This window comes from Meleagris gallopavo, chromosome 11 (genome assembly GCF_000146605.3).
Source record: "Meleagris gallopavo isolate NT-WF06-2002-E0010 breed Aviagen turkey brand Nicholas breeding stock chromosome 11, Turkey_5.1, whole genome shotgun sequence".
Lineage (NCBI taxonomy): Eukaryota > Metazoa > Chordata > Aves > Galliformes > Phasianidae > Meleagris > Meleagris gallopavo.
In genome coordinates, this window is record NC_015021.2 from 13,056,557 (window position 1) to 13,083,453 (window position 26,897).

General features: G+C 41.4%; 2 protein-coding genes across 2 annotated transcripts in view; one reads left to right on the forward strand and one right to left on the reverse strand.

Moving 5' to 3' along the window:
• Positions 1-24,063, reverse strand: part of OSTN (osteocrin) — a 92,929-nt gene extending 68,866 nt beyond the window's left edge. The window contains exons 1-2 of the mRNA XM_019619029.2: positions 23,924-24,063; positions 16,622-16,793 (exon numbers count right to left, since the gene is read on the reverse strand). The gene's annotated coding sequence lies outside the window, so the exon portion shown is untranslated. The remainder of the gene's footprint in view (positions 1-16,621; positions 16,794-23,923) is intronic.
• A 332-nt stretch (positions 24,064-24,395) lies between these two features.
• Positions 24,396-26,897, forward strand: part of GMNC (geminin coiled-coil domain containing) — a 7,040-nt gene continuing 4,538 nt past the window's right edge. The window contains exon 1 of the mRNA XM_010716908.2: positions 24,396-24,472. Within this exon, the coding sequence (XP_010715210.1) occupies positions 24,396-24,472 (77 nt within the window). The remainder of the gene's footprint in view (positions 24,473-26,897) is intronic.

The following is a 26,897-nucleotide window of genomic DNA, read 5'->3' on the forward strand; positions in this document are numbered from 1 at the left end:
AAAATAAAATGTGATATGCACATAGAATCACACACAAAAAACTTCAATTGTATTCCTTTTTTCCTTAATCTTGCTTATTTTCCCCACAAAATGATTGAGATTTAAAAAAAATAAATCATCAGAGACCCTTCCAAAATGTTAATTTCAAATCTGACCATATTCATGCTCAGATTGCTCCTAATGCTTGAACTATTTCAAAAAAAAACATATCCCTGTTTAATTTCAGATCACAACCATATTTTCTAAAAAAATCCACATTTGTGCAAAACACCAAATAGCAGAAATACAAAACAAAAGTGAGTGTGTGTTTTTGTGAATCAAAAACACAACGAAAATTTCTGTCCATAAATGCACATTTCCAATGCAACTCACTTTTAGTGTCACTTATTTTACAGTACTTACGTTCATTTTGTAGATTTTATAATCAAGGCAACATAATCCTAAATTTATTTTGCATTTATAAAGTTTGCCTCGATTACTAATAGCCCAGGCAGAATTTCATGTGAATATTCACTGGTTTGATGTTAGCCCTTTGAGGCTAATCTGTACTTGGTTTTGCTCTGATGCTGCCAAGTTCAGGCAACGCAGAAGCCAAACCATTACCAACACACTAAGCATTCCACATCCACCTCATATCCATTCTGACCAAGTGGAAATAACTCCACAAAGCAGGGGAAACATAGTCCAAAACAGTCCTTGCTGAAAATACATCTGATTTGAAACATCAGGCTCGGCAGTGACAAATCAGGACATAAGGTGGCATTATTTCCCTTCCTTAACTATCTGCAGGGCCAGAGTCTAGATCTGCATGTCAACAGTGACACAGCCGTGCTATAAACAAGCTGTTTAGTATGCTAGAAACAAAACAACAGGGGAAAAAGAAAAAGAAAACAACTAGGAGAAAATAAAGTCTGTACTGAGTTGCATTCAGAATACTACACAAAGCCAAATCCCGACTCCTCCCCAGCTTAAAATTTTTCCCAAATTCCACGTGTATGAAGTGTTCTGAGCAAAAGCATCACTGATGTTGCATTAACTATAGATGATCTCTTAAGGAACACTTTGAAAAACTGGACTTCACTGGCATCCTTGATTCAGCCAGCTGTGATTGCCTACACCATGAACTCATATCAGATTTGTATAGATATTTAGAAAAAGAAGTGAGAAAACAATTGCAAAGGATGCAGAAGCTTGGGCTGCGGCTGCCTGTTCATTTACTTTCAGTTCACGCTGTTCAGCCCACCAAATAAAGACAGCTAGGATGTAGACCAAAAGCAGCATGTGAGTACTCTTCCCATTCCAGGTATTCACAGGGTCTTTCTTTCAACAGTTGGACGCGACTGCTCACAATGGAAAGAAAATGGAAACTATAAAACACACCACTGATTAAAAACTGGAATTGACTCTCAGACTCCCTCCCCGAGCAACTCAATCAAGGCAGATGCCTTTTGGGAAAGGATGCTTTATTCATATACAAAACCTCACCCAGTACAAAGAGAACTGAGAAGAAAACTGCCAGAGCTGCATTGTGAGAGGAAAGATGGTTCTTTCTGGATTTAAAGATCTCCAGACACGTTACATAAAAGAATAGAAAAGTTGCCCTTCTATCCCCAAAACAATATTTGTTGAAATATTGCCAAATATCGAGACACATTCATTCATTTATCCTGATACTCTAATTTCTTTATTATGCATTTCATGTTAAATTCACAATTTAAGACCCAGGATTACATTCACTCAGGCCTACAGAGGAAACACTCATCGCTTGTTAACACAAATAATTCAGTGTTCTCTTCCGCAAATCTTGCATTACTTGAACACCGAGCCATTGGGTCCAGAAAAAGGCCAAAGTGGGAAGCACACACTGACCAACATCACTACTTAACTGAAACAAGGCACACTCCAAGAGATGCCAAGTACAAAAAACCAACCTGTCACCTATAGTCCATTATTCATTCATTCTTGACAACTTTTGGATCTTCCTTTCCTCTTACCCCATGTTGCTGAAGCTCTGAAGGGTCTCTTTTATCAGGTTGGTTCCTGTCCTTCAGCAAGGATATTATCTCCATGAAAGTGCTTGGAGTGGGACTAGCTTGCTGTAAGACATGGATTGATTTCACTTCATTCCATCACTAAAAGTCCCCTGACACAGTTATTAATCATGTCCTCTCAGTGCACTGAACTGTCTGGAGATGAAACTCCACATTCCCTACCAGGGTTCCCCAAGTACAACATGGAATTTGTTCATCTTTGTGTAATGAAGAAATGGAACACATTAGGGGAATGAATTAACCCCAACTTCAGGTTTATAAAGGTGTCCCCGCTCTGTTTAATTAAATGTGTCTTAAAATCTCCTAATCCCAAACTAAAGACTTAATAACGTTCAGGAACCTCCTTTTCCTTACAGTATATTGCTTTAATCTGCTGACAGCTTAATATTGAAATAAACATACTGCTCCTCTACCTGACCTGGCCAGTACAAAGACAAAAACCCACATGACTGAGACCAGCTTCTCTTAGGAAAGCAAGCACACAGTACGTAAAGGATGCTATGTGGCACTACTCTAAAAACATTTTAATGTCACAAAGTGTCAAGGATTGTTCATAACCTAAAAAAAGGGAAAAGAAAAAAAAAAAAATCAGGAGTAGAAGTAAAACCAGGGTGAACAGAGTATGAAGAATCATTTTCTTCTTCTGAAGGTATAGAGATCTGTCTTTTTAATCTAAAGATGGCAAGCTCTGATTCATGGGCTTGTGGCATTACATATCTTTTCAGAGCACCTGGAGGCACCAGACTATCCCAGGTTTCTGTGTTTCATAGCTCTGTTCAGGCTCTTTAAATTTAGTGGGAGATCTGATCTTGTGGCTCTTTAAAAACAACAACAACAGATGCACAAAAACGAACAAACAAACAACAAACAGCCCTGCAGATTTCTTTCAGATTATTATCAGCAATAATTAGACCTAGACCAGAGCTTCCTTCCCTTTATAAAACACAGGTGTTTCAATTCAGGACTTTGGTGCCAGAATAGAAGGGTCCTGGAAAACTGATCTCAGCATCTGTTTAGTCCCTAAGGTATCAAACCATCAGCAGAATTTCAGAAGAAAGCTGATGGATCATGGAACGTCTCTATATGAGATCTTAAGGAGGCAATCATATCAAGAGAGTAGCAGTGTGATCCAGTGATGGAGAAGAAACGAGGAAGGTCCCTTCCAATCCAAGCCATTCTATGATTCTGTGTATGAACAGGGGCAGAAAGTGAGGCTATAAAGGCTGTCAGCCCACATGCAAAGTGATTCATGGGAAACAAACCAACTTCTATTGCTTTCTTTTCCTTATCCATGATTATATCCATGTTCAAATGGAAGTCACAACTTCAAGTGTTTTTCCCTTCCTAGAATCTCCTGTCACACCTTAGAATGGGAAGGCAGGAGAAACGTACAAAAATCAGACACAGCAAATGCTGCAGCCAAAGAGTACATGCAACAGATGGACATGCTTTCTACTCCTTCTTTCCTTAAGAGGATTATTTCAACAGTGCCTGGCTGGCGTCAGCACCAGAACTAAGCACCAGCAACAACGCCAGCAGCCTTACTCTCCTGTCAAGGGGTTTCATTAAGAGTTTGGTTCCCCGTTGCTCTCATGGCAGCTTGCACGCGCTCACTAAATATCCCATGTTCACTCCCAAGGTATTTGCTGATACAGAAATCTCTTCCAGCCTCCTCCCAAGGACCTGAGGCCACAGCACAAGTCATCGTCCTGCTGGGAAATATTCATTACACAAGGATCGGACAGAGGACTCAAGATGAATGTGTATAATCTGAGAGGAAAAAACCTTACAAATGGACATCACGCCCGCTTCTTGGACAACGCCATCAGTCAGCAAGGAGTCCGTGTAGGCCAAGTAGGTGAAGAAAACAGCAGTGAGCCACTTCTCCTCACACAGAGCCTGGTCTAGCTATGGCTCCTAGCCAGCTCTGGGCACTACGTAGGTTGGCAATTTGGGCCCACTGTCTTCATTTCTCTCCTTGAGGAGGAGGGATTTCAAACCTTAGAACTAAGCAAACATTCCCAAGTTCCAAAGAGTAAAGAAATACCATTGTATTCCTTCCTTCTCAACTATCCTGCTTTCAGCCAACCAGTGCTAATAGCACTGCTGCATTGCTGAGTGATGGGAGCACGATGGAGGCTGGGCTGTGTAGTGCTGAGCTGCCTTCCAGGTTAAACCACAACACCAACATATCTAGCCCTCAAGCCTGCCTCTGCCCTGCTCTTTCAGAAGGCCACAACAGCCATGCAAACTTAAGAGGATGAAATACATTTGATTCAAAACAGGGAAGTTAAGGGACAGTCCCATCCATCTTAAACGCAAACGTAAATGTTCAATATAGTTTTAAGATGAAAATGAGGGCTTTTTTGTCATTAAGCTTAGGGGTAGAAAATTCAGTCACACAAATAAATCCATCTAACTATAGAGAATGACATAGAGGGTCATAGTCAGCAATTGTGAGGATGGATGTCCTCAGATGTTTAGTTCCCTGGGATCCCAAGAACAATGGATAGCTCTACATTTTTTCTGTACAGGTGAGACTCAGCATCAAAATTTCTAGCAGAAACTTTCAACAAATCTACCTGAGAACCAACTCTGTCCTTTAATCTCATTTTCCTATTGCCAGCTTGAATAAAAACACAAGATTTGTCTCTGACTGTATGGACAACTTAAAGGCATTCATACGACTAAATGTATTAAAAAAGAACAGATACAACTTTTTCAGGTCAGAGACCACTTTCAAAAATCATTTACAAATCCCTTTTAGTTAAAACCGAAGCCAGAATCGGTGCCTTCATGTAACTAACTTGATTAGTAACAGCTCTTCAGTTTTCTGTAGCACCAGATCCCAGTATCACCAAAGCTGAATACACCAACTGATACGAAACTCAAACAGTTTTTCAGTATTTCCTACTATCAATGTCTGACTCTTCTATGGATATTCAGCAATTGAGCTGAAAAAGTGACAAGCTGCGATATTTCTGGGTACACCAGAAATTGTTTGTTGAAAATCACTCATCATTTGGAAAGTAAAAACTATCTATACAATTACCTCTTCCTTTTCCTTTATCCAATACCATGCTGCATTCTGTCACCGGTGAAGCTACAGAACATTGACGTTTATTTTTAAGATATTTTTTCTTTTCCTGAAGGCTGAAAAAATCAGAGAACCCAAAAATGTTAGCCAAAATGCTAATTTTGCAGAAAAGTGAGGAAAAGGGGGAACCTGCAAAGGACTGGATGAGATCCAGTAAAATCGCTTTGAATTTCTGTGGTGCAATATACGAGAAAGCAGGAGGGATTTTGAAAATATAAATATTTCCCATTTAGAGATCTGAGAATATTGCACAGAATTATTTTAAATAGTTTTTCACTTGATTTTTCCCAAAGCTTAAAATTTCTTATTTACCAAAATGTTCAAAGAATAAACCATTCCAGTAGAACTTAAAGTATATACTCATTAACTCACTACTGCTTTGACTATCACAGTGGCTATCACAGAATCATAGAATCGACAGAGTTGGAAAGGACCCATAAGGACCATCTGGTCCAACTCCACTGTAATGAACAAGGACACCTATAGCTTAATGCTCCAGGCCCCTCATATTGTTGCATATCAGTTGCCTAACATAAATTCTTCTCATTTTCATAACCATTTAGACTTTTTGAAAAGAAGCATAAACAATATATAAACCAATGTTTTCAAGTTAGGATGCAACATATTAAGTCTGGTGTTAAGGACCCAACTTTTTTAGCAAAAAAAAAAAAAGTGTGTATATATACATCAATATGTATCAATATATATATATATATCAATCTGCATATAACTCTATATCAGAAAGTTTGTACAGGAATTCAGATGTTACAAACTACAGATCAAAACTGACATTCACTTTCACAAATTACTGGAGGTGGTATGCTTGAAATCTAAGTCTTAAATACAAGAGTGCCTAAGTGACAGAAATATATATGTTTTATGGTTACTGATTACCTGAAGTGGCCGAACACACATTTCACTTGGATCTTAAAACGTGTCACATTTTTGCAGGCACAGACTGAAAGCACCTGCTAATGCTACCCATCTCCTTTGGACCTCTCCATCTGCCCCAGACAACATGAAGAATCACAAGTAGAGCGGCTCAGGACGTACTTGTACATGCAGAGGGCCCACGTGGTGCTCCTGCACTCCATGCTGGGCATGTAAAGAGTTCAGTTTTCTGATAAAATCTTGAGATGCAACACTAGTAATATATCATGGACCTTCTTCTAGCCCTCTCCTTATTTATGTCACATCATCTTAACCTACCGAAAATCTCTTTTCCAGGCGTAACATCCACACTCCTGTATCTTGTATGCCTTCATAATACTCTGTGAAAATCACCTTGAAATTTGATCTGCCAATCTAATAACACTTAAAGTGATGTAGGTTTCAAGGGCCAGAGCTTAGGCCAGAAACCATAGCAAAGAAAGCCACCAATGACAACACAAGTATTAACACTCATTGAAGTCCAGCCTCTCAGTGGGGACTATTTTAGACATATAAAGTCATATATGTTTGTACATGTGCAATATATGCATATTGCTTTTATCCAATTACGTTCCATTCTGAACGAGTACATACGCCATAAGGAAAAGCCACCACCACGAACCCACCATGCACACAGCACCATATTCTCCTTTACTTGCACAAATCCCAGTGTAAAAGCAGATGGAGGGGCCAGTTCTGCTAAGCCCAGGTGATTATGTCACAGGTTTGGGGTTTTGTTTTGTGTTTTCTTTACCAGCAAACTGTCCATTAACTTTTCAGAGAACTGAAAGCAAAAGGAGAGGAATTTGTGAAGTCGGTAGTCCATATGGCTGGCAGTGAGTTAATCTGCGTCTAAGCAGCAGGTAGCATGAGCCAGGCTGTCTGTTGGGGTTGTTAGTAACCTAGGGGCAGATCATGGAACAGCAGGGAAGAGGATAAACTCAGCCTACAAATACAGTCAGGAATGTGGCAGGAAATTATTTTTGAAAACATATTCAGAAGCATAATAGCAACAATCAGACAGTCAGACTTTGTGTATGAAACCTATCCGGACTTGGGGCATACAACAGGAGTGCATACAACAGTGGGATAAAACAGATGAGGTATATGTATGTGTGTGTGTGTGTGTCCATATATATAAAAATAGACATATACATTACTCATATAAAAATGAGAAGTATGTGCACACCAACAGAGAATATCGAGACAAACATAGCTTCACCTTACAATTTTATTTTATTACATCAACACCACAGCACAAAAGCTAGAATGGCAGAAACTGAAAGGTTAAGTTAATAAGGGAAATTTAAAAAAGAAAAAAACAGTGAAAAAACTTGCCACAGATTGTAAGACTGCAGAGGAGAAAGCCTTCGCAAGCCCAGTACAGACTGGGTAGAAAGTAACACGTCTCAGTTAGCCAAAAATCAGGGAGCACAGAGGGACACACAACCTAAGATAACCTACAGCACATTTGTAGGACAGACTAAAATGAGAAGTAAATCTAATGACATTTTCTAATTTAATATTATTTTCAAAATGTCACTCAATAATTTTGTTTTTTAAATTTTGTCACCATCCACGATGAAGATGAGGCAGGAAATTACTATCCAGGTTGGAACATCCTATTTTATTCAGCTTTGTAACTCATCATAGGCAAAAACCCAGATAACATTAGCCCTCCAGCTATCAGCACCTTTAGGATGAGAAGGGGCAAACGCTGATAAAATTAAGCAACATGACACAGGAGAGCTTTACAACCATTCCTTATTTTGAAGAGCAGAGAAAGCTAGTCAATTAGTCTTTATGAAGAATACATAAAGGTTCTAAGGTGTCATTCAGCTTCATAATCTCTCCTTTTCCACAGCCAGAAGTGGATGCCCAAGTAAGAATGAAAGAGCAAGGCAATACTTCCCCACAACTCACTAATTACAAGGCATCTGCAGCTCAGGAACTTCTAGAAGTGTTGCCTTTGTATTTAGCACTAGTGATTAGTGCATTAGTAGGGCTTCTATTTCAGCTTCAGCAAAGAACAGCCTCTTATCTGACCCTAACAAATTACGAGAGTTTAACACACAGGGAGATACTCAAAACTTCCCATCACAAGTGAAATCTATTCCTCCCTGAACTTAAGCACCAGAACAAATCAAACATGACAGATGTCATTTGTATTACATATTAGTGCACTACAGGAAAGCCACAGCCGCTAGCAAAATGTGCTTTATAAAAATCTCCATCACAGGCTGTGTAGTTAATAGAAAAAAAAGGAAGCGATAACAATTACTTTATCCAATAATTCTGACATCCTCTGCATCCACTCAAAAATATACAAGTTTTTCCTCAAGTGGAAAAATTTTGAAACTCAGGAACAGAAAAAAAAAAAAAGAAAAAGCATGCTCTTTCAAATAGTAAAGGTAGTATCATGTAAGTTATTACAAAACCTGAAAGCAGATGTTTTCATCTCAGTTGAGCACTAGAACACTGTTCAGGTCCAAACAAAGCCATGCAGCAAGGATGTTTTGAAAGACACAACATTCCTTGGGAATTAATATCTGTCCCCAAAATTGGAAGACGACAGCAAAAGAGAAGAGCTTCGTGGAGATGATAAATGGGCTTTGAAGGGGCATAAGCCAGATCTTAAGAGAGAAAAGCATATCAACACAAGTGTGAAATAAACTCAAAAGAGTGTATGACAAAGAGCCCCACAGCAGACCTACAGTTAGGAACTGACTGTATTTGTGGCAAACAGAAGGAAAAAAGATTCAGTGGCTGGGCAGAAGAACTGCATGCTACTGCTCTCTGGATGATCTCTGATCTCTACCAAGTTTTAAGGGTGCTTGTTCTGGCATAGAAAGGCCCCATCAGAGATCCTGCCATAACTCAGTCATCTCTCCTTTTTTCAGAAGTTCTGTTTAGTGAGAAAAAAATCCTATTACACATACCCTCATGAAATGCAAGAAGAGACACTTTGTAGTGGATGTCAGCTGGAGCAAAGGGAGTAGACTGAGGTCTTTGTACTTTCAGTCCTACCAAGTACAGGGCAGCGCCACATCCTTCACTGCCACAGGTCTGTACTTGCTGCCAGCCCTGCCACAGACATCAGTGGCCTTAGTGATGCAAGTATCAGGAGCAGTGTACCTCAGTAGCTAATTGCCACAAGTGCACACTGTCTGGGCTGCAGGTGAACACAACCTTTTGTCTTTCACCTCCTCCTCAATCCCACAGCTAATGAGCCCCCAGAAGACTACATGTAAGCACCATCTGAACTTTAAGCTGCATTTGGGACTCAGAGCAAATAAACTGCTGTTGAACACTCTTTACCTCCAAAGGGTTTTCAGTCCTCCATTAGCTGTTTTTCTTCACCTCTTCAGGTTCAGAGTTCTACACAGACCTGTTTCTTCACATAACCTTCACAGCTTGCTACCTTTTATTTGTGCAATTTGTTCAATCCTCCTCCAATTTTGTCCCAGGTCTGAAAAGTGATCTCAATGATGCCAGCTCTCACAGATCACAAATACTGCCATGCTGGTGTTACATTCAGTGCATGACTTCTTCTAACCTTTAGGCTCACATATGAGAAAATTCCTTCCTCACCCTCTGCATTCGCTTCTTGCCTCTCAGGTCCTCCAACAGAGCAAAATACTTTTCTGCACTGAGATCTACTTGTCTCGGAAGTAAGGAGGAGAAAAAGGAGAAGAGGTTCTTTGGAGGGCTGGCAGTGACTCTTTGTGTGCCAGTCCTGGTATTACTCAGGTGTACACAAGCAGCATGTGGGCAGAGTTTGACCTTGTAGCTAAGTGATTTTGTCAGGTATCTCTATTGACCAGCTGGCACTGCCCAAGCTGCCCAAACAGTGACAACATACTTCCACACCGAGAGCTCAGCTCCCATCTCTGATGGTCCAACAGTGCTTTACGTTGCTCAGTTCTTTCAAGAACAAATGAAAAACTGTCAAGGTAATAGGAAGTTTTTGTGTGTGCTAATTATAGCACACAAAAACACATTGTTTGTGTCCAACCGTGGGTCACACTGTTGTTACAAAGCTTTTGTAACTCTACTAATGCCTTTAATATAAGCTCCTATTAATTGTACACTCAACTTAATTCCTAAGCTCAGTGCTACTGGATTGCACTAGCCCGGCAGCTAACTGTAATTACAGCATGCTTATGGTGTGCTTAACCTGCATTTATAAAGAGCATTAATTCTCTGATTCTGTTTTAATTTGGTGTGGGATTGACAGACAGACTTTTGACTCTTTTCCACAGAACTGAACTAGCACTAGCAGCAGCCAGGTCAATACACGATGCTATCCAGCTAATATGACTCACTACTGCTTTGAAAGAAGGTAACACAGTACTTCACCCTCCTTAGGATAGCTCGAACTACACCATCCTTCCAGCTCTCTGCAAGCTGTCTTTCTTGTTATAAATACCAATTCATTATAGATCTTTATTTCCAGAACAGCTATCTGTTAAAAGGCATGGCTAGAAGACCAAGGAAGAAAGGAGATCATATAATTACTGCAGCTGCTGAAGACTTCAAAATAAAGTGTTTCCCTAATCAAGAAGTCCCACAGTCCCAGGCCACTAATATTTCAGCAATTCTAGAAACTAGAGGGAGAAAAATATTTCCTTGACTGCTTCAGAACATTTGTGGACATATTCAGCTGTGTCTGCAGATGACTGTAGATCAAATACAAACATCATTTTGCATATTTGCTTTCCAAGCCTGTATTGAAAAAAAACTCATAGAAGCACTGATAAAATCCAGCATGTTGCATAAATCTGGAGTGAAGCCAACATCACGCTTATTCAGTTGGCTCTCAGCACATACAAATTGCCATTTTTGAATGACTCAAAAGCACTGAGACATACAGATCTTCCTGGTGCTATTGCTATGAATTATAATAGGATCAGAGCACATATTACTTGTGTGTTATAAAGGACAAGATGAGGGTGGGCCACACAGGACCAAGAACTGTTGAAGCCTTAGGATGACATCTGTGGATTAGCTGCATCCACCACCATCTTCACAACCCCAGCACACTCCAACTAGCAGGTAGCTCCTGCTTACAAAGTTCTCCCAACTAACAAATTGTCTTTGCAGCATGTCTTCATTGCGTTGGTGTTTTTTTTTCCCTCTTCTTTTTTCTCCTTTCTGGTTGTTCAGGAAAGTAATAAATAACAGCTACAGGAAATCCTTTGGAGACACCAGAAAGATCAATGGACAGGATACCAGGAAAGAGGAAAAAGCAACATACTGTTTGCCATGAAGAAGATAAGAAGATTTGAGAAAAGAATTCAATATGGAAAAGGTTGCTGAAAGAGGATTGATTTTATTTCCAAGAAGTACACAACACAAAGCAATGGACTTCAAATGCTACAAGGATGGTTTAAGTTAAGCATCTGGAAGAACTGCCACAGAGGTACAGTGAGGTACTGAAACTGGTTGGCTAAGGAACTTCCATTCTCCTGCGTTTTAGGAACTGGCTAGGTAAATATCTATCAGGTAGAGCTTAAGTAGAAATGGCCTATTTTAGGTCATCTAGACAGGTCTAATGAGCTCCCAGGATCTCTTACAGCTATCTTTTCTAAGATTCTTTTAAGCTTGGTATTATCTTCTTTGTAAGTCTGCCTATTTCTCTGTTATTAGCCCTCTCTTTGACAAAAAAATAAAATGGCAACATATGCCCTTATTATAAAACTTAAACCAAAATCCAGCGTTTCTCTCTTTCATCCTCAGAAAAGAATGCACGTAAAGACTTCCATTTTTTTCATGTAACTACACTGATACATATATTTATGCACAAAATGCTGAATTCTAAAAAAAAAAGAAAAAAAATTCTTTTTGCAAAATGTTAGGTTCTCAACAAAGACCTCATCCCTTTAGAACACATTTTTTCAGCAGGCTTTTTTGATTGTTTGTTTGATTTCACTTTTCACAAGAAAAAAAAGTAACTTCCCAGCTTGATATAATGATTGCTGTTTTCCTTTCATGATTCCTTTTTGTTACTTCCTGCAGTAAACTCCCCATTAGAAAGCCATTTGGATTTCTGAACTTCATAAAGATGAAAGAAAACATAAAGGCAACAAAAATATGAGGTCTAAAAACGTTTATATTGCATACAGAGCAATTGCTCATTCATCCATGCTCATGCGTAATACACACCAGCAATATCTCACCTTTATAGATTCATAACCTGCTTAATCTCTATTTAACTAAAACCAAACAGGGAAGCCCTCTGTCCCCAAATGCTGCCCTGCCTTTATCCCGACAGCAAGCTGCGGGCTTCTCTGTGTATGTGATTATTGCTGTGCAATTCTTTGCCTTTCTCTCCGGGCCGTTTTCTTTCTGCAGGATGACTCATTAGCCTTTATCCCCGGCAGGGAGCTGACATCCAATTAACTAGCTGACGGTCCTCTAGTGGCTCCCACTAGTCCTGTAAAGCTCTGTTTACAAACACATGCTGTTGCCCACATAAGGGAGGGGAAGCTGAAAGTCCCCCTGCCAGGCCAGTTTGTTCAAAATCTTTAGAGCCCTTTAAACAATACCTTTGTAAGTTAAAGATCGGACATATTGCTTGCAGCAGGATGCAAGTCATCCTAATGACTACATCTGTGTTAAGTGGGAAAGGGAGCAGCAATTGGTGTCAAAGCAGGAGTGTTGTGACATGGCAGCTGCTTAGATTAGGGTTTCAGCTGGGAAGCCAAAGAAAGCTAAGAGATAGGGAAACTGAATTCTGTTAGAGAGTGCACCTAAGGATTCCGCCTGTAGTGACGTAAAGCTCTCTCAGAAAAAGAAATGGGTAAGAAGCTACAGCTGTAGCAACATTTGCTCAACGTCTGGACAAGGAGACAAGTCATTTTATTAACTCATGTAGTACAGAAGCTTTGAGTCTGACTCTTGAATAGGAACTCTTTACTACTTGTGTCGAACGCAGGCTTTCTCTTTGTAAGGACTGACAACATAGTTTTTCTGCCTTTCATCTGTTGCTGGCACTAGTCCTGCTTACATTTTCCTTTTCAGCCAACTTCAGAGACTATAAGGTGCCTATAAAACTATGATAGCTGATTCCCAATTTCTGTTTGATGCCAGCTAAACTGTATAGAGTTCCTACTCAGATACAATTTGTCTGTCACAGTAACTTCAAAACGAAGTCAGAAAAGCTTCTCCTGAAACAGCAGCGAGGATATCTCCCTGGCAGCAAGTTTGAAGTTGGACTTCATATTCAAACGTTTCTAAGTATCCTACAGGATTTTTGGATCATTATTTAAATACTAATCTTTATCCCCAGCTCCCTTTCTGAGTTAGGTACAAAATCTCAATCTCTTACTGATCCAAACCCTTTCAAACCTGAGCTCAATTCCTTTCAATATTCACGAACATTCCCTGATCTCTTGAAATAATCTGTACTTGTTACAAATCAAAGCAGTTTTTCCACAGTGAGCAATGCTGAAACCACCTTGAAAAGGTCTCTACTGTCCCCCCTCTGCTTCACTGGGTAAAGAATCAAAGGGAAATGGATTCTGAGAGAAAAAGGCAAGCATCAAGTCGCAGTTTTGATTTCCTCTGGAGCTGCTTTGCACCATGCATACACACTAATAAGGTGCTACACCAGGCTTAGGTACTATTTCATGTGGATCTCTCCCACACACTATTGGAGCAATACAAATGAGAATTATTGAGAATACAAGGCTGAATATTTAGTCTCAGTTCTTTGTCTAACATACATCACAACAGACATGTTGATATAGCTATCTTCATAAGTAGTAACTGTTGCTGTTTGGTTACAACTGAAGGCAAAGCTTTCTGTCTGAGAAACTCCCTATAAGCAAATACAAAGCAAGTCTTCACTCAGAAATCCACTGTAAGAACAGCTTTAATAGATTGAGAACTTATTCCTCCACTTCCTCTAGATGACTTAAGAAGATATTAACATCACAGCATCCTGAATCTGTAGTGCAATCCACATTAGAGCTTCCAGTCTGCAGCAGTGCTGTTAGCCAGGTGAGCTCTAACTACCTTCAGAAGCCACACAAGTTTAGTCAGAGGCTTCTCACATTCTGGTCCTCAATTTATTGGCAGCATCCTCTTGAAGTCAGTAATAAGAAATTGTTGAGGGACAGGGACTTATTTAGCCCCATAACTGTTTCTTCCTTAACAATGCCATGTCACTATCCTAGACCCCAGGCTGGGCTCCAGCTGCCATTCGTTCTGAGCAAGAATCCTCTCAGGTCCTGTAAAGAACAGGACTAGATTCAGTACTTCAGATGCAGCTTCACCAGTGTCTAGCAGAGATGACTAGGCCACCTGACCTTGCTAATGTACTTCAATGTACACACAGCCTCCACTGCCTGCCTGCTTCTGTTCTGTCTAGTCACATATAACCTGTTTGTTGGCCGTGTGAAATCATTTGTCCTAGGAGTTCTTCCTGCTGCCAAACAGCAAAATTGCTCTTCCTACCTTCAGCATTTCCAGTCAGGAAAACTATATCAATCCTTAAACTGTTTTAACCTCAGTATGATCCAGTCAGCAACAAGCCTGCACTTCCTGGAGACCATGCACACCCATGAAAACAAAAACAAAACAAACAAACAACAAAAAAACCCAACAACAACAACAAAAAAGATTCTAACTACATTGATCTAAATCCTGTGGCACAGCCCAATTCACTTGTAAAAGACCAACAGATGGACAGGAAGAAACACCTTCTTCCCTCCTTTGCTGATAACTATTCCCACTAAATAGTCTCCTGTGTCCAAGTTATGCACACTGATCACTCAATGAACACATTGAAATTCACCTTGATAAACTTCCTAAGTTCTGTGCATCTCCCTCCTTCTTCCTCTACCGGTCACTCTCTGTAAATTTCCCTCTAGTTAATTTCATACTGAGCACTGAAAATCTGCAAGATTCTCTCAGACATCCCTTGTCACTTTTTGTAGGAACACTCTGATTTCCCAGTGGTAAGTCCATGGGTAAAAAGCTGACATCTGTGCAGCAGCTCACAGGCTGCAATTTCAGGTATAGCATGTGTTGCACCTTGAACTACCGTCTCATTTCAGCCCCCACCATTGAGACCAATTAAGCACAGAGCACGCAAGGAGCCAACCGAGTGTCGCGTGCTGACTATAACCACAAGGACTTAGAGGCCAGAAATCTGTTATTACCAAGCTGTTCCTGACAGCAGCATGCTGCCTCCTAACAAAAAAGCCAGATTAGGATCAATCAAGTCTCCCTCTGGCTTGCCAGTGGGACTTTGGACCACAACTTCCACCCAAAACTTCCTCTTCTGCTTCTGAGCACCTAGCTAGCCCCAGGCTAACAAGGTGTCTGCTGAGTCAAGCATGAGCTGAACCATATGCTCATAATTAGTTAACTTCTTGCTTTGTTGCTTAGAGGCGCTACCAATAAATCAGCGACAGCCCGTAGTGGCCTTAGGAGATCCAATGAGCCACCCCCAGCCAGCAGGCACTCCTCCCTGCCACATGGGCGACCAGCCATATTTCATTCCAGCTGTGGCATTGTGCAGTGAATTAACTTTACCCTCAATTTAAAAAGCCAGCATGAAATCAAGAGACTTGAGAAAAAGAATAGAGAAAGAAAGAGAGAAAGAAAGAAAGAGGAAAGGGTGAGAGGAGAGGGAAAATCTTAGCATGTCAACTCAACAAAAGACAAGTGAGGGACAGTCTACAGAGATGGCCCTGCTTAACCCATTGCTGGAAGGCTGCCTGTTAGTAACACACTGACTTTCAAAGCCATTCTGTCTTACTGCCTAGTGCTGTGATTGAAGGTTTATTGTTAAACACTGAAGGTGGGGACTCAGTGATATTGTTTCTAAACCAGTTAAACACATTGTTAAGCAGCAGCTCAGACAGTAGGTACAGTGGAACAAGAGCCAACAGCACCAGGGTGAGAGACTGGATGGAAACATCATCAGGAGGTGAGTGCGCTGTGTATAACATTGTGTTCAATTTGATTCTTGAGTACACAGTCACACCATTAGGGTATATCTTACAAACAACTGAATTTCCAGCAGCCTAGACAGCAGCTCAGTCTGAACCTCAGGAGATCACTAGTGCAATCATCTTCCTGTACTGAATGTATAACTGAAACTAAGTTTCTGTTTGCATTGCTCCCATTAGCAACTTGTATTCAGTAAGAGATGTACTTGATGCTGAAAGACAGAGGAAGTGCTATCATCCTCAAAACCACCCTTTCTTTTTTGCCCTTTGGGAGCAAGAACTCCTTTGTTCTTTGGGAGACAGAACTCCTCAGCTGCCTGTGCACATCTAGAAACACTCTCCTCTCCAAGCACAGAACTTCTGCTCAATTCAAATTCAGGAACTGGCACTCTTTCAGCCAGGCTCAGAACCTGACACATCCAAGCCAGAGTGGCTTCTTATTTACATATAATTCTACCGTTTTCTGCCTTTTGAATATCAGGGGGGAGCATCAGTTTAAACCCTAGCTCCACAACCCTGCTACTAAAACCTCACTTTCAAAGATTGCAACAGGACCAACTGATCTTCTGAAATGCACTTACCAGGTGAGAAGTGGTTGTGGTGTTGCTACCTCCTGATCTTCCTCCAATTTATCATCTCAAGAAGCCACCTGGCTGGTTACCTGGGTTCATCTCTTCTATGCTGATAAATCCAGGAGTGCTTCTGGCCACAAAGCCACAGGCATGCATCAAATCTCCTCCATCACTGACACACCTGAATTGAAGCCAAGCAGAACGACGTTGTTTCAAAAAAGGTTGTATTTTAAAAATTTGCAGTAGTTAAAAGTCAAGATCCCATAAAACACAAGTAGATAAAGAGGTCTCCTGGTCTTTTTGTTTCACTTTAAGTACCTGCATGAAATACACACTTCAGAACATAACCTTAGAAATCAAATCTGCAGAATCTGAATACACATCCCCATGCTACACCCATGCTTTCTTCTTGTTTTCCACACTAGGGATGTTCCATTATATGAAATAATTGTATTTACACAATCACCTAAGTATGTCTGCTTTAAAGATCTTCTAGTTGCAAAAACAAAAAAGTAAATAAACAAAGCCAGCAAACTTTTAATATTTGAACTTGGGAAAATCCAATAATAATAGACAAAAATAAAGCAAAACAAAAAAACCCCAAAACTTTGTGGTTTGCCTCAAGACTCAGGTAGTGTGACTTATGCTGTTTAACTCCTTATAGGGACAATAGTCATTTAGTATCAAAAAAAAAAAAAGCTTTTGTTCCTTTTGTTTAAAAAATGGGCTGACAGCAGCATTGCTCCAGTAATGTCATTAGACAAAAGTAACCAATTCTTTTGAATTTGGAAAATGCTGTTAAACAACGTGACTGTTTGTGACATGTCACACATATCCAGAGTCAGACTTATTAATGGATATAATCTGTTGGAAAATTGCATTCAGTGAATAAATGAAAGATAATTGCACAGTGCTCCAAGCCTGTCTCAAGAATAAAGTCTCTTTTCTCCTTGCTTTAGTATTTGGGACGATCAGAACTCTCTTACACAGCCCCATCTGAAGTAGTGGGTGAGCAGAACCTTATGTTTTTGTAGTCCCCAGTTTCTCCCCCAAGACTTAAATCCACTTGCAAGAACCTGAGCAAAGATTCCCTCATTGTACCCCACTGAACCAGCTCGACCTGCACATACAGGACCAGAGAAGGGATGCTAGCAAGCCCTCTAGCGTCCACATACTGCACAGTTCTATTAAACATCACCATGCAGAGGTGCACAATGACCAAAACATTTTCAGCAACAAGTTACTCTCCTCATTCACAGTATATATTCAATATGACACTTGAAAAATAAAATACCTGCACTTGCAGAGGGCTTTTCATCAGTAGAATATCTAAAATAGCATCTTCTTCATCACATATTTTGTTCTAAATTGGGATACAAAAAAATACAGTGGACTGCTGAAGGCTATCAGAAAGTCCCCAGAACCAGCAGTGATGAGGGTCCACAGAAACAAGGACTCATTTTCTGAAAGCTGTGCCTCAGAGAAACCACTGTTTTCTACACAGGCCCTACATTTGCAGTTCTTACTGCAAGCCACAGCCTCTCTAGACACTACACCCTTTGCAGAGAGAAGAAGCAATAGACTTGGAGAGTGACATCCTGACACTGAAAAGTATCACATCAGACAAACTTGTTGTTTTTCAAATAACAATACTCCTTTCCAACCGAAAGAGGGAAAGTCAGCTAAAGCTGATCTGACAAACAAGGATCCTAGTGTGCACATCTGGAAACTGCTGTGCTTCAGTGTTACCTGTGAATGGCAGACCAGTCGCTGGTGTTGTGTGGCTGGCAAGGGGTCTCATTTCTGACTGACCAGGAAGAAATAGAAAAACAAAACGAAAAAGAGCCCACTACAGCCTCCAACTAACTCTAATAGCTGCCACTTAAGCTTCCCTTCCTTCTAGTCCTATCAAGAGACTGTGGCATAAGAACTTTGAGCCAGATGTCCATCTCCAAAGCCTACTCTGTAGAAACAAAGTTAGTAAGGTGCTTTCTCTTCTGTACTATTACAGTTTGCAATAGAATTGTGCAAGTGTAAAATTACAGTAAGGCATCGATCAGTCCTGCTCACTCATCCAAGGGCAGTTAAAACCAAACATTTCTCTTGTTTCTTATGCACTCTGAAGTCTTTTTACATTGCTTTGGCACTGTAAAAGGCTGCCAAGTGGACGCAAGCCTCCCCCCTGCCCCTTTCAATTCCGGGACAGCAAAAAGTATAACCGTATGAAAAATCCTGTTAGCAGAAATTCTGCTGCACATCATTGCTGCAAGGGAGCTCACACTGCCAACGAACTTAAGGACATGTGCAAACTTTTCCTTAAAATGAAATTTCAGCAAAAATTCAGAGGAGAAAACAGCTCTGATGTGTTTGGAATGGAATTCTTCTTTTAAAAAGCTTTGGTATTTGGAAGACATTTACTCTTTTAATCCATTATATCAAAATCATTGACAAAATCACAATGAAACATTTTGTTCCTTCCTAAAAACAAAACCAGTGAGGAAAAAAAAAAATACTTTCACAGAGAATTAAAAAGCATTCAGGTTTCATTCCAACGAGCTGGGCGTCAGGACCTCGGCATTCTTTGAGAAAAGAGATTATTGTCTCCAGCCAGCTCTGGTGTAAGCCTATAAAATCCTCTGCCAATCTTTTAGATGAATTACCAGCCAGCTAATTCCTTTTCATCACCAGTTCATCGAACACTACCTGCACGGACTAGGAGCTGGAGGGTTTATGTATACGGACAGAGCTGCTTTACTAGAACGTCTCCCTAGTGACTTACTGTTTTAACTCAGCCTTTGAATAGCATGCACAAAAACCCTGACATCTTTCTCAGCTTGTGACAACAACATCCTTCACCTTCTGACCCCCAACACATTTCCACACATCCTAAGACCTTTCATCCATTATTGATTAGGACAGGCAATGCTATACAGCTCTGCAATGAAGAGATGCCCTCACATATATTTACTCAGATCAGAGACCTCTGCCAAGCCTCCCAGTCGTCAGCCAAGAATGGAAAGTGCCCGGCACTACACCCAAAGAGAGATGGAGGGGAGCCAGACTGCCAACTCCCGAGCACCAGCCGAGAGGAAAAGCAGTACTAAATAGGTGAAGCCCAGTACATAGGTACTGGAAGCACACTGCACACTCGATAGCTCACAGACCGGGCCGTGAAGCAGGCAGATGCACGCACGAGCAACTGATTACACACAACTCCATTTAACTCTGCATCTGGTCCCATGAAAATTCATTCCATTGCATGAAACCCATGAGCTAAGCTCTTCTGGCAGATCTCCCTGCAAAAATAGTTTGACTTCAATACAAAACACCATGGAGAAAAACGTGGCTTTCAGCACACTGTTGTTTCACTCATAACACTCAGCAGTTTCACCAAAATGGTGATGGTCAACCCTCATAATGCAGTCATGGGAAACTGCCATTGTGATCTTCATTTAACCATGGGTCTGCCTCAGTGCACTTGTTTACACTGCAGACTTACCACTCCGTGATGAGCAGATTACTTAGCTGCAGCATGGCAACTCAGTTCAGTGGTAATCTGGCTAGAGAAAAATAAATATGGTAGTAGTATGCTGCTGATGCCATGCCAGGAGGCTTCAGTTCGAAAACCACATCAAGGTTGATGCTAAAACTCCCATACAGTCCCAAAAATTCATGAAAAATGTTTGCTGTTTAAAATTAACATTGATTTAGGGAGCCCTCGGTAATAGCCAAGAACAAAGGGATTCATTTGGCCAGGAGCTTCATGAGTACATTTTTAATTACACTAATATAACACCTAAGCAGATGCTTTATTCCTGATTGACAGATGAGGAACTGAAACATAAAGATGCAGAGAATGACTTGAGTTAACATGCCCACAGAAAGTGACATCACTGCAGTGTCCTCTGTGACAGAATATCTACAAGAAAATTACAGAATGAAAAGTGTTTCTATTTATTACCATGATGCTCTGACATTCAACAACAATATATAGCAGTGAATTACACAAATACATCTCGCTGCCTAAAAACAGCACTTTTTTTCATTTCATCTTGCCATTTCAAGGGATAATTCTTCACTCCTGTATCTGGAGATACGATGGACTGAAATCTAGAGGGCTGTGAAAAAATACGGTCACTCAGACTGAGGAAAGATGAGATCTAACTGCAAGAGGTGTGCTGCTTCTCAGATGATCGTGAAAACAGAAAAATGATTACAGAGAATCAGACAAAATCAACATAGATTACTGTTTAGAAGCACATCAAGATGGCAAACACACAGGATGAAAAAGAACCACATAACGCATAATCCAAAAACGGCAGAGGAGACAAATCTCTACGAATAAATTTAGATGGGAAGTCAGAGTAATATTTTGAACTGCCAAGGAGTAAGATGTAGTACCAGTGATGTAAGAGAAAACTTGTGAGGGTATTTTTTATGAACTGACTGTGTAACAAAAGCAGAAAACGGGACAAGATGACTCATAAGTCCCTTCCAGTTCTGGATCATCATAAGTTGTTACCCACGGTCCAAGTACTGGAACTTCTATCCCTTTTAAAAACAACAGTTACATCCATAGGAGAGAACCAAGATGAGCTGTTAACAGAAAATGGAGGAACATTTGTGCACACAACACAGGGCACACAAATATCACTCAATTATTCAAACACACTGATTACTTACTTCATCTGCAAAGATATTCTTATGCATAAGCAGCACGTTACCTTGTATAGAAGTTTCCTGTTTTGGGGGTAAATCTGAAGTATGGCTACAAATCCATGGAAGTCTATTTTTACAAGATAGCGTGACACAGTGGTAATGTGATTTTCCACTTCAAAATTAAGCTTGTTCAATAAAGAACATCCCTTCAAAATCCTAGTGTCTGCATCGGGTGATAATGAGTTCCTTGCACTGCTGCTGTTCAGAGGATAATGGGGAAGATGACTGCAAATTTGGAGGCCTTTAAGCTCCTCAGCACCTTAAACATTCTAAGACACTTTCTAAAAGACCACAAATACCACAACAATCATTCAAGATGAAATGAAAGTGACAGATACACATCTGTTTTTTCATTATTTAAATGCAACCCATCAAATAATATCCATTATTCAAATTAAGATTCCATACCATTACAACGTTACCCTTTTTCCATGTTGCTCCTAAAACAGATCTTATTTAATTAGAAGAGTAAAAAAAAAAAAAAACCAGTCCTTTTCAGAACACAGCAAACTAAATACTGGTAATGCCAAATTCACTTCTGGAGATCTTTCAGGAATAAATCTCATCCAGAATGCATCAGAGAACACGGAAACCCAGTCATAAATACCTAAATATACTGTGTGCCCTCATTTCCAACAAGATAGTTTCAAAGTCACCACAAGAATAACGACCAGATAGCAAGGATTTATCCATCAACTCATTACCCTTACTGTAGAGAAAATCCACGATTAACTACAGGTAAACTGTTACAGTATTTAGAGCCCTAAGTTACCTTTTGAATTTGATCACTTCCAAGTACATGTGAAATGCCACAGTACAGATAGTACCATAGGAGAAGTGCTGGGTCCAGTAGCACTGAGGACTCAGTCTGACAAACTGCATTTGCAGCAAATGAAGACCACAGGTGGATATACTGCCAGTTGACAGTAATTTCCAAACAGGTCACTCGTGTGAGACAGTGATGGAAAACAAAGTTCAGCCTAAAATGTATCAGCAAGAAATAAAAGATTTACCAATGCTTTTTTCTAAAATTAAACAGCAGACAGATTAATTTTGGTTACTCATCTGAAAAACAGGTTAATGTCAGCTGGAACGCTCTTTGAGATGGTCCCTGTGGTGTATATTCAATGGGAAAACTATAAAAAAACCTGCCTTATTTGACCTAAAAAACAGAAAAAGACAGTATGGGTAGCACTCTGCAAAGACATCCAGAACAAACACTACAGAGGACTGCCTAAACTAAAGCAAGCTATTGGCACAAGGACAAAAGGGATTATATCTATTGTGAATACGTTCAGATTGGAGACTAGAAAGCATCTAGCTGTCAGAGCTCAGAAAGTATGGTGTAGCCTCACAGTGGGAACAACATAAGGAAACAAACCTAATTAGTTTTAAGAGCAAGACTGGAAAGTTTACGGAAGAAAACAGTGGGGGATTGGATTTGGGAAGTGCCTTTCAGGCTTGTGCTCCTGGAGGAAGACTGATCAGAAAATAATCAGAACCTTTATCTGATTAAGTTTCCATTAAAAAGCATTGCAATTTAGTCTCAACAGGCTTAATTAATCACACCCTTAGTTCAAAACAGGAAAGAATCGTGCAAATGCCAGATAACTCAAGTACCTGATTATCTGATCAATACCTGGACATATTATGTCACAGAATCACAGAATTGTAGGGGTTGGAAGGGACCTCTACAGATCATCGAGACCAACTGCTGATAGACTAATCACTCCTAAGAGTGGTGAGAAGCACTGTAGCAGCAACTTGACAGAATAAATGAAGGAGATTTGGAGCAAGTCTGCACACCTGTGCAGGTGTTAGCATGAAAAGTAACACACAGAGAGGTCAGTATGGTATAAAAGCTGACTTCAACTATATACAAATATTCTTTTTCTTCTCTTTACCATCTCTTCTGGAAGCCAGTTCACAATGATCCAAATGTAATTTTGTTGCCATTTCTACATAAAAATGAGTCACATAATAAAGATCCCAGGAGGATTACTTTCATCATTATAATAAGAAAAATCATAAAATTTAAAGAACATAGTAGATATTAAAACACCAATAAGCATATCTCTACCGAATCCAACAGTAATACTGAAGTCTTCATAAATGTTTCATCCTTGAAGTTTATTTGCAGCTGAAGTGCAAGATTAACTACAACAAGCAGTAAGAGCCCTGAAAGCAAGCATCTGTCAAACAGTAAAAGAATTAGCAAGTGATTGTTACTGGGTCTTGTTTTACACAAAGTATTTATGTGTAACTGCTGCCATGACTTGAAGCTTTTCTATCATCATTTGTGACATCCACACACCAGTCTGCAAAATTAGCTATTTCCCTCTTAGACCAACTGCATTTGCCTTTCCTAGACAGGAAGTCAGTCATAAAGTATGTTCCCAAACTTACGGGATCTTGGGCTCTGTTTTCGATATCTTTTACCCATGTACCATCCTTAATTCTCAGGCATAGGAACCATGGTGCAGGGACTCAAAAAGAATTAGCCAAGCAGATAAAGAAAAGCCAACAGTAAAAACCAATATGATGCCAGCTCTACAGATGCAACAACGGGGTGACCACAGGTTTACTTCATACCTCATCTTCAATCAAAGAGCGTCCATACTCCTCGCCCCACTTCTCAGAAGCAAACAGCATGCCTGAGCATAAAGTTCTGCCAAGAGGAAGCAGAGACAGAGCCACAGCACCGTACCAGGAAAACAGCCATCTAGCAGCAGCTGTGGACCAGCAGCAGCTGTGGACCAGCAGCACCTGTCCCCACACCCACAAAGCAGGAAGGAAACTCTGTGTCTGTTGGTCTGCTTTGGGGCAGTCTGTAACTAAAAGGATGACCGGGGAGCCTAGAGGGGTTACACAGGGACACCCACTCCGCCATATTCCCCACTGCAGACTTCTCTCCACCTGCCCCTCAGGGCCGGACATTGCCCCCAGGCCGCGTGCAGACGCCAAGAGAGGCCCACGTGGAGGCACCAAGAGCCGCGTCCAAGCAGCACGCTCAGAAACACCCCTCGCAGCCACCATTTCCCCCCCGCTGTGCTGGCGCGTAGTGATGACGTCACTAGGACCGATCGCCTCCCCCAATGGCCGGGCCCGGCGCTCCCGTGCCTCCAGAGCTGCCCCAACATGGCCGCTCCCTCGGATGGCCTGAGGCCGAGGCTGCGGAGTCCAAAAGGGCTGCTGGGGCTAAGGAGGGCCCGTGGGGCCTTAGTACCTCAAGAAGCACTTTTGAGGGGCTTGCCGTCCACTCTAGCCCCCCCCGGGGCTGCCTGGATCAGGCCCTCTCCTGTTGGGTGCTCACAGCCTTGGGGCTGTGGTCTCTCTTGGCTTTGCCCGCTGCCTACAGGCCCGTCCTCGCCTGAGGGAGGAAGCCTTTGCTTCCACAGTGCTCTAGGAGGCCTCCAAGGCATCCGAGTAGGGGGCAAAGGAAATAAAACACTATGAACAGTAGTGCAGAACTTTGATGCCCGTTGAAAGCATTTTATAGAGATTGTGTTCCTTGCTAGAGTCCTTCCAGCCAAGCAGGAGAGGCGTTGGCACCCAAAGAGTGTGGGATATTGTAGTAGTTTCTGAGTGTATTGAATGCAGAGCTGGAGTTTGGAAAGCTGCTGTAGCCAGGTGACCAGAGACCGGGTGTGGTGCGGCTCTGGAGCATTAGCCCTTTATAAAATATCTCAGTTGGAAGAAAACATAATCAAGGGAGGTGATGGCAGTGATTTAATTTGGCATTGCTGCCAGTTTACCTTGGGCAGCAACCTAGGAAAGTATGCCAGTAAGAAAAGAATGGTTGACAAGCGGCCCTCTGGTTTTTATTGTCCCTGAGCCTTGCTCATACGGTAACAGCACCAAGCATCCTCTGGGGGGGGAGTGAAAAGCCATCCCATATGCCAGCCTGGCCTGCTTTTGGCTCAGCCTCACCCTTGATTGGCTGCAGATTGTATCCTCAAGCAGGTTGGGTTCAATAGCTCTAGCCATGACAGGAGTAGGATCTCGACTGACCAACTGCTCTTCTGATAGCTTTATTCACACCAGCCCCTGTGCAGACTATCCTCAGATTTTGTTTTGTCTTTTTTGTTCTTGTTGTTGTTTCCCCTGGGACAATTTCAAGCCTACTTATAGATTTTGATTGTCATGGAATTGATTTGAGTCAGATCTAAACAGATTGTGTATGCAGACAATCTTTCATACATCCGCATATGACTTTTGTCACATTACAGTTGTTATAGTACTTTTTACACCATTTATACTGCATTTTTATCCTCAGGTTTCCTCCAGGAAGCCTGGGGCTTAACAGCAAATTGATTTTCTATAAAGTGAGACTGTTTCAGGAGCCTGTCACTGCAGACTGTTGTTCTGAAATCTGCACTTTCTTCCTCATCAGAACTGCTCACAGAGCTGCTTGGATCACATTTGCTTCTACACACCCTTGGGAAGCCATGGAAAACTCACTCCCTTAGCCAGACATGCTGGTCAAACTTACTTCTTCCTGCTGGATTTTACAGCTGCAAGCAAAGCTTTAAAATCAAGCAAATAAATCAAAATTAAACACAAACAAAACAAAAACAAAAACAAAAAACCAACACAAACACAACAACAGCAAACACAAGCAGCCCTGCTCTGAATATGTGGGATGCTTCCCAAGATCCCTGCTCATTTCCCAGAGTGAAACTCAGACACACCAGCTCAGTGCTGTCCTGAAGTGTGTGGAAGCTGTTTTTCTTCTCTCCTTCTTTTCTTTTCCCTCCTTCCTTGTGTTGATTTGTGGGACCAGAATGACTTTGATTTCAGCAAGTTTGCTGTTTATTCACGTCACAAGTTTGACAGCTTTGCACCAAATCAGATTGCTGGGTTTCAGGAGAGCTCTGAGGCGTCACTGGGAGCTCCTTTAGATTAAACTCGCCTCCTCGGTCTCCCCCCTCTCCCCCTCCTTCAGAGCCATTTAAACCTCGCTGGGGCTTTAAACGTACTCCCAAGACCTGCATTTCATTCTACCACTAACATGGTAAGTGCTCTTTACATTTCTCTCGACCTGGAGGCAGAAAAGGAGCAGCTGGTCTCTTTGCCTTGGGGGCTTGCAGGAGGTTTTGTGCCCTCTGAGATGGAGAAAGAAGACGGCTCTCCACCACCTGCAAGAGCAATCTCTGCTGCTGTGCCTCCCCTTGGATGAGCAGTTTCCCCTCTCGAGGCTCCAGGCTCTGCCGTTGCCTCTCAGAGATTCAGATCGTGCTTATTTGGAGGAGGGAAGGGGGGTGACTCAAGAAACAACCCCAGGCTCTGCTACTATGCAGTCTGGGACTACTGCAGAACCGCGGGGGCAGACTAGAGCAAGCAGCCTGGAGGTGACTGCTAACATTGTGCAGCTTTAGAGCCGAATCGATACCTCGAGGTGGGAGGAAAGGACTGGCCAAGAACAGCCTAGCTCCTCTCCTCCTCTAAAACTCGCTCGGGATCTAATATTTCCCAAGGGATCGCAGGAAACTCAACCCTCTTCTCGACACACCTCAGCCCGGAGCCCCTCTGCCGCGGGGGCGGCACCGCACGGTGCCCAGCGGCG